The sequence below is a fragment of the Notothenia coriiceps genome, unplaced genomic scaffold (assembly GCF_000735185.1).
Source record: "Notothenia coriiceps isolate Sejong01 unplaced genomic scaffold, NC01 NC01_scaffold00016678, whole genome shotgun sequence".
Taxonomy (NCBI): domain Eukaryota; kingdom Metazoa; phylum Chordata; class Actinopteri; order Perciformes; family Nototheniidae; genus Notothenia; species Notothenia coriiceps.
In genome coordinates this window covers 44455-52636 of record NW_011349379.1, presented here as the reverse complement: position 1 = coordinate 52636, position 8182 = coordinate 44455, and the positions used below count along the sequence as shown (strand labels likewise).

The window sequence follows — 8182 nt, the reverse complement described above, 5'->3', positions numbered from 1 at the left end:
CTTCCATTATGAAGAAACACGCTTGCAAGCTCAGAAAGGAAACACCAAATGTTTCAAAACACTACTTTCCTACTGAGGTCAATTATCGCTGTGCACTCACCAAACAGATTTAAAGGTCTCCTATCATGCTAAAGTCTCTCTCTGATGTCTTCTTACATCACCGTGTGTCCCCGGTGTGTCCGCCGGTGTGTCCCCGTGTGATCATCGAGACTCTCAAAAGGTCAGGACTAAACCTCTCTCTCTTTCTCCGTACCCCATTCTCTGAAACGGGGGGACACGGAGCCTGATCCAGATTGCTGCGTCAGGACGGACGTTTACTCAATGTGGGCGGGCTTTACACCACGGCCAATCAGAAACTCCTGCAGAAACAACATATTTTAAGTCCACCTCCTTTTTTACATTTGTGAAAGAAGGCATTTTGTTCCTTTGAGTATAAAGTTGACATTTTGAGAAAGGGTACAAATGTAGAAACATTTTGAGAATGACGTCAAAATAAGAAAGTCCAAAGAAAAAAGTTGGAATGTCGAGATTTCTGAAAATAAGTTTAATTTTTCAGAATAAGTTTAATTTTTTAAGATTTTGAGAGAAAAAGTCATCATTTTGAGATTTTCTGAAAAAAAGTCATCATTTTGAGATTTTCTGAAAAACATAAATAAATGTTTTGTGCGTACCTCCTGTGATTTACACTGTGTGTTTAACTCTATACCAGAAAGGTTGCTGTCAGAAACAATGAGACGTGTTCTGAAGTAATATGGTCTGTGTTCACATTAGCATGCTAACACTCAGAGCTAACCTGTGCTGGAGAGCATGTGTTTAAAGAAGCAGGAAATCAAAAGGAAGTCACCTTGTGGTAAACCTGAGAGAGAGAGAAAGAGTTTGAGCTCCATCCTGTTTCAGAGAGAGTCCTTGATGTGGTTTGGAACATGATATTTTTTAAAGCTATATATCTGAGATCTATTATATGCCTGAAAATGATATAATAGGAGACCATAAAATAAGTTCAAAGGTACATTTAGCCGTTTTTAATTGACTTATCCAAATGTGCACCCTGTCGTTACCAGGTGACGTGCGGCGGGTGTCACATGGTGGTTTTGGCCCGTCCGAGGGACCCGAGCAGCACCGTGACTCTGGAGGAGGAGGACGTGACGGAGGACTTCCTGTTGAAGCCCTACGTGGAGCTGCTGGGGGACTCCATGGACTACTCCACCCTCCAGAGGAGCCTCTCTGCTCGGGTCCGCAGGAGGGAGAGGGTGGGTACTCACACACACTGGTACTGCACTTAAACTTATTCAAACCGTATTTCATTTTCAAGACTCAAAGGTTTTATCGTCATAAGCTCAAAGCTATAGTGTAGAAATTGCAATGAAATTCTTCTGCTAAAATCCAGAAATCCAAAATAAACAGTAGTGCTACAGTAACAGTCTATATACATGTAGATAGAATGTGTGTCTTAATGTACATTATTTAACTTCATACTCTGCTCCTCACCTGGTAAAGACACTCTGTGCCCCGACGAACATTCACCTGTTTGTCATCTTGCAATCTACTATTTAGGACATTTAGATGCTAATACATTTTATTATACATTAACAACATTGCTATTCTGTGATATCTCCCCCCCCCCCAGGAGCGATCTCCGGAGCAGTTCGGCTCCATGTTCACGCCTGGCTTCCTGCAGCCTCCGCCCCCCGTCTGCAACCACACAGCCAGCAACAGACAGGTGCTGAACGGCTCGCACCAACACAGGAGCGCAGCGTCAATGCAGCAGGGTACCTAGTTCCACCTCCTTCCGTCCTTCCGTCCTTCCCTCATTTCCTCTTCCAAGGCCAATCCTCGTTGCTCTGATTTAGATTTTAAAAGATCGACTTGTTTTCCTGGGATTGTTTGTTTCTTGTAAAAGAGAGGAAACCGTTCCAACGTGCCATTTTGTTTCCTCTCCCAGACGAGGTGGTGGAGAATCTGACGGACACAGACAGCGTTAAAGGCCTCGGGGAAACCTCAGATTTCCTGAACATGGTGAGTGTCAGTGAATGCACCATCATGTGTCAAGTCTTCTCCACTTGAATGTAGGTTTTGATCAATTCATCGTATTTTAATTGCAATTACGATTATGGCTTGCAACGATTACGAAAGCAACGTATTCGAAATAAAACGATTATTATTTTTTTATTATTATTATTACTTTTTTTGTGTTTTTCAGTTGAGTTATACTTAAAGGTCAGGGTAATCAACTGTTAAAAACCTACTGTTCACATTTTTTTCTCCAATACATTTATGTTTTCAAAGTAAATGGATAAAAGTTTTTGATAATCGTGATATGAATTATTGACCCAAATAATCGAGATTATGATTTTTGCCATAATCGAGCAGCCCTACTTGAAAGGGACTTGAACTACTTGACTTTGAACTGGATTGCACTCCAAGGACACAGTTACTTTCTCAGTCTTTTATTTCAGTCTAACAAATGTCCATTTAGTTGCTGAATGGGTCTTTTGGGTGAAAATCCTTTGAAGACAAGAAAGATGCATTTTGACAAACTTGCAATAGTCATTAAAATAAATAAAGCTTGCAAACAATACACTCACACTGCTGCCTTATTTACGAATATTCTACAAATCAAACTGGACAGACTAAGCACAGAAATATTCATTTTAAACATGAAATCTAAACCCAAGCTCTTTTAAAATCTCAGCAAATTTCATTAAATGGATTTTTTTAGAAATGTTTTTAACGAATCAAATGAATTCTTTTAACAAGAAAGAGTGTCAGTGAACGCACCCTGAGGATCTGAGGATGCTAAAGTTCCTCCTTTCCCCTCCTGACAGACTCACGTGATGAAGATGGACGCCGGTGATGAATCCCTCACTCTGTCTCCGGTTCAGAAGGTAAATCTTTTCAATCTCTCTCCTCTCATTGGCTGAAACACGGAGAGGTTCTCCTACACCTGGTGGATATCTGAGGTGTTTTTAGTCCCAACAGAATTATGTTTTATGGAGCAGCTTTAGTGGAGTACGAATACATTGTTACTGTACTTAAGTATATCTTCCTGGTCTCAGTACTTTACTCCACTACTTATACAAATACCTGTACTTTCTACTTCTTACATGTTGAACACAAATACCTGTACTTTCTACTTCTTACATGTTGAACACAAATACCTGTACTTTCTACTTCTTACATGTTGAACACAAATACCTGTACTTTCTACTTCTCACATGTTGAACACAAATANTCCTCAAATACAACGTGCAGGCGGTACGTGTTCGAAATGATGTTCATAATAATTCAAAGGTCTCCTATCATGCAGAATGCACTTTGTGATGTCTTCTCTACATCTAGAGAAGACATCACAAAGTGCATTCTGCATGATAGGAGACCTTTGAATTATTATGAACATCATTTCGAACACGTACCGCCTGCACGTTGTATTTGAGGAAGCGCGGACACAGCGTGGGTTTGAACTGGTTTGTGAAGTTCTCGTCTCCGAGGCCCAGTTTACCGTGACGACCGTCTCCAAACGTGTACAGCAACCCTCCGTCTGAACATTAAAACACAACAAGAGGTATTCACATCCATCCGAGACTCTGCATCGCACACATATAAACAGGATATCATAAAAACATAAGCATGTGAGGAATGGAATATGAAATATTAAATGTAAAATGAACAGCGTGAGTTCAAGTCCAGAGAGTTCTCTTCCAGCCAGAGGAGATGTGTTATTAAAGCAGTAACTTTGGAGTTAATCCGTTCGTACCCGTGATGACAGCCGTGTGGTTTTCTCCGCAGGTCACATGACACACTCGTCCTTTCTTGAAGTGTTCGATGCGTCGAGGCAGCCGCGACTCGAAGATGAACGTCCCGTGACCGAGCTGTCCGAACTGACCGAGGCCGAACGTGAACACGTCGTCCTCTGAGAGACGAAACATCCAGTATTATTTTAATAGAAAATATATATATATATATTAATTTGATATAAATAGTTAATGAATACAAGCAACGTTATATTTATAAATTAACAATATTCTTTGAAAATAAAATAAAGCACTTTCATTTCATTCAGCTTTCTTTTTTTTTAAACGATGCAAATAAAGCCGTACATAAATAGTAAAATATTAAATTAAAACATGTGTATAGTGTACCTGTGAGAGCCACGGTGTGTCCCCCCCCACAGGAGACCTGGGTCACCGGCTGCCTCAGCCCCCCCACCAGCTGGGGGACGCGGTGCCGCTGCAGCTGCTCCGTGTTCAGACCCAGCTTCCCACTGTCACACTCCCCAAACGTGTACAGCCCTCCGTCCTCTGACACACACAATTATTATATTAATACCATACGATACGGTAACACTTTAACAGTCAGCTCCATGTCTAACATCAACAGACAGACATCAAGACACAATACATGAGAAACAAACATGTAACAGAAGATCAGGGTCAGTGAGCGATGCCTTCAGCGTGCATCTGATCTGTAGCTCTGTGTTCACTGAGAGCACAGAGGATGCTTCAGGCTGACTGGAGCACAGAGGATGCTTCAGGCTGACTGGAGCACAGAGGATGCTTCAGGCTGACTGGAGCACAGAGGATGCTTCAGGCTGACTTTAGTGATCTCCATTAGATGGCAGCAGTTCATATTCTCTGTCAGAGCACGCTTTGGGTCCCAGAGGATGCTGTTGGAGCCTCTCAGGTTATTATGGTCTGTGAGTCAGGAAGTCTCTGACAGGGTGACCAACTGTCTGTGAGCAGATTTCTAACAGGTGGAGCAGTTTAGATTTGAAAGCTGTTGACAGACACTTGTACCAGGTAGTGTTGCAGTACAGTAGAACAGACACAATCACAGAGGTAAAGAACAACAGAAGAGTTTCTCTGCTTGCCCCAAAAGCCCCCTAATGGACTTCCCTTTAGTCAGAAGATCTCTGCACAATAACCCCTCCCCCGGAGCTCACCTGTGATGAAGGCGGAGTGGTAGTACCCGCAGGACACCCAACTGATGGAGCGCCCCACGCTGACTTCCTGTGGCGTCGAGGCGTGGCTCTCCTTCCCCAAACCGATCTGCCCCTCCGTGTTGTCGCCCCACATGAACAGGTCCCCCCCCTCTGTGAACACATGCTTTACTCAAGTAGAAGTACACATACTCATGTTTAAAAATGCTCTGGTAAAAGTAGAAGTACTGACTAAACTTCTTTACTCAAGTAGAAGTACACACATCCTTTCCTCAAGTAGAAGTACACACATCCTTTACTCAAGTAGAAGTACACACATCCTTTACTCAAGTAGAAGTACACACATCCTTTCCTCAAGTAGAAGTACACACATGCTTTACTCAAGTAGAAGTACAGATACTCATGTTTAAAAATACTCTGGTGAAAGTAGAAGTACTGACTAAACTTCTTTACTCAAGTAAAAGTAAAGTTTTGATTTGTGTAAGGTATGTTAGTTTGTTAGGTTAATTTTTTTCGCGAAAAACCCTAAACAATAAAGAAACAAAAAGCTGTCATTGTCATTAAGTATAACGCTGACTCCCCGTCGAATTGCAAAATCACCCGCGCCCCCCCCCCCCCATAATCCATTACAACACAGTATCTAGAATAAAACGGACAATAAAAAAGGTGATCCTCCTTGTTGCCATGCATGCTATACGTATATAGTTTCTAGAATTACCCCGAGATACGCTTACCGTTCACTCGACGTTCATTAATTACTACAGACGGATTATGAAACTGTTGTGTAATGTCTCTTTTACAGAGGTCTTTGTGACAATACATACTAATGTTTCTGGAGAGAGTCCCAGTTTCAGTACTCTCTCTGTCTCATTCCCTTTTTCTGTACTAAACATCACAACTACTATATGACCACTCACTATTATGTGAGGCAGAGAGGAATCTAAATGTGATGAAACTCGTAATCCTTTTGCGATTATTGGAAATGTCTTACGTAGCAACAATAGTAATAATAAGGTGATAGAGATCTTACCTCTTGTTGGAATGGAAGGCAACACATCATTCACCTAAAAGAGAGAAATTTGCCACCGAATAATAGGTACTGCGTATTCACTGCCTTACACAAGGTCACAGGCCTCTCATGAGGGGACGAGAGGACAGATGCAGTTTTCTGACCGTGCGCTTCCCCTCCTCGTCCTGTCTTCGTTCATCGGTTCCTCCCGTCGCGCTCCTTTTCTCTCTGCCTGTGGGCGACAGGAGGGTCACTACTTCTTCGACCAGAGTAGTAGGTGAGTTGAGGTCGCGTTGATAAAAACTTAATACTGGACCTTGTTACATAATGTGACCGCAAGTGGTACCAGTCTCATTTTCGGTGAGAAGCGCTATTCCCTACCTTCTCTCTACCCATCACCTTACTGATATTTTTACTCTAAACTACATCGTGGACTATTGTGTGTAAAATATGCCGGCGAAAACGGACCTTTGAGTCGTCGTGTCCCAACCTCTCTCGTGGATTTAACATTTGTGCGTATAGGTGTGTTTTCATATATAGTGTCGATTTTAGTACAGAAAAATTGGGAATACAAAATACTAACTTGGACTCTCTCCAGAATATTCACAAACTCTTGTAAGGATTACACAAAGTCAAACTCGAAAATGAACGTCCGAGTAACGTAAGCTAATCCTCGGTTTTTCGAGAACTCCAGCTTCTGATAGAGGATCTTTTGTCCGTTTTATTCGTTAGATACTGGTTGTAAGTGATTTGGGGGGGGGGCGTGGTCGAATTTGCAATTCCGACCGGGGATCAGGCGTTATACTTAAGTGACAATGACCGCCTCGAGGTTGTGTTTGTTGTGTTGTGTTTGATTGTTTAGAGGTTTGTTCGGCGAAAAGAAATTGAACCTAATAAAGGTGAAAGTTAAAACACATCAAAAAAAATAATTAATTGTACTTTTTCTTCTCCCTTCTATTCCTCCGACGTATTGGTTTCGACACCTATTTGTTGTGTTGTCGGACACTGTATTAATATCTACTCTGATGATGTTATCATTAGCTTTATTGTAACTGCCGGTAATTAGGGTATATGATAGTTAGAAGTGTAAATGTCAGTTCCCTCGAAAGGTAAAGTTGGTTGTTTTTCCGCCGGTATAAAAGTAAATAAAGTTCTTAACAAACCTAACTAACGTAAGTTACTAGGGAGAGACTTTTCATTACTGAAGGACTTTACAAGAATTAAGATCATTGGGCCGTGATATTAACGGAAAGAAAACATCGGACGTCCTAAACGGTCCCGACTTGACTTCTCGACTTGGGAGTAAGAGTAGTACTTAATGGAAGGGATTATTATTTCTCGTTTCTCCGTCTTGCGGAAAAACACACCTCGGTAGGTCCTTGCAATCGAAACGGGTCTGGAGTGTACACGTCTGGTGTGTTCTTTCCCAAAGAGTCCTTTTCCTTCGGAGAAGTCCGTTTACGTCTCTAGCCGTACATAAACGTGTGTAAATTTTCAACGTTAATGTAAACTTGGTGTTCAGTAGTGTGTGCTACTCTAATTATGGAACCGTGCATAAGATAAGACCCAGATAAAAACCGAAGGTAGCGTAAGGTCTTTCCAAACTAGCGTACAAAGACCCGAAGCAACTACACCTTCACTCAGGGATTCCCGACGACCGGAGTCGAGTCCGTACAATCCCGTCACCCGAAATCCTCATTAGTTCCTCTAATTGTAAGGTCGTGTGTCGTGCCCGCGACGCACACCCCCCGCTAGGACGCAACGTCGACGATCTTGATGTACGACCCGCGCAAAGACAACTTATTTATTTATCTATTCAAGACAAGGGTCGTCTACGGAGGTCCCCGGTTTGTCTGGTCTACGAAGGGTTTGTGCGAGTAGTTCGAGTGTGGAGGGCCGTCTGGTCGGTCTTTCGTTTTCGCTGAGGCTTGCCCGGCTTGTCAGCACCGGTGGTTTTGTTTCCCTAGAGACTGATTTCTTCGTAATCCGACGCCTTCGATTACTACAGGGGTGGGCTCCTCGATGCGCTGCCCTTCCCAATCCTTATTCATACTTCAGTACCCGACCATCTAAACTGGCGCAAGTATGCTCCTAACTAAGAGTGGAATGGTGTAGACGTATTCCCAATGTTGTAAATATATATGAAAAAAAAGGGGTCTTGCGTTTTGACCATCAAGATGCATCGTCGAAGATTTTATTGGCATCTAAGCCACGAAAAAGAAGTTCACAGTCTTTTC

The 8182-nt window shown here is 42.3% G+C and overlaps 2 protein-coding genes across 2 annotated transcripts in view; one reads left to right on the top strand and one right to left on the bottom strand.

Annotated features, from left to right (window-relative positions):
• The window catches only part of LOC104949670 (X-linked retinitis pigmentosa GTPase regulator-like), a 16444-nt gene that overhangs the window by 2419 nt on the left and 5843 nt on the right, over nt 1-8182 (bottom strand). Inside the window, exons 4-7 of the mRNA XM_010776061.1 lie at nt 4940-5102; nt 4140-4298; nt 3755-3910; nt 3414-3538 (exon numbers count right to left, since the gene is read on the bottom strand). Of these exons, the coding sequence (XP_010774363.1) occupies nt 3414-3538; nt 3755-3910; nt 4140-4298; nt 4940-5102 (603 nt within the window). The remainder of the gene's footprint in view (nt 1-3413; nt 3539-3754; nt 3911-4139; nt 4299-4939; nt 5103-8182) is intronic.
• Nucleotides 1003-3037, top strand: LOC104949667 (X-linked retinitis pigmentosa GTPase regulator-like). Its single transcript, XM_010776059.1, has 4 exons — nt 1003-1250; nt 1628-1769; nt 1943-2016; nt 2826-3037. The coding sequence occupies exons 1-4, from the start codon at nt 1083-1085 to the stop codon at nt 2919-2921; spliced, it is 480 nt and encodes a 159-aa protein (XP_010774361.1). The 5' UTR covers nt 1003-1082; the 3' UTR covers nt 2922-3037.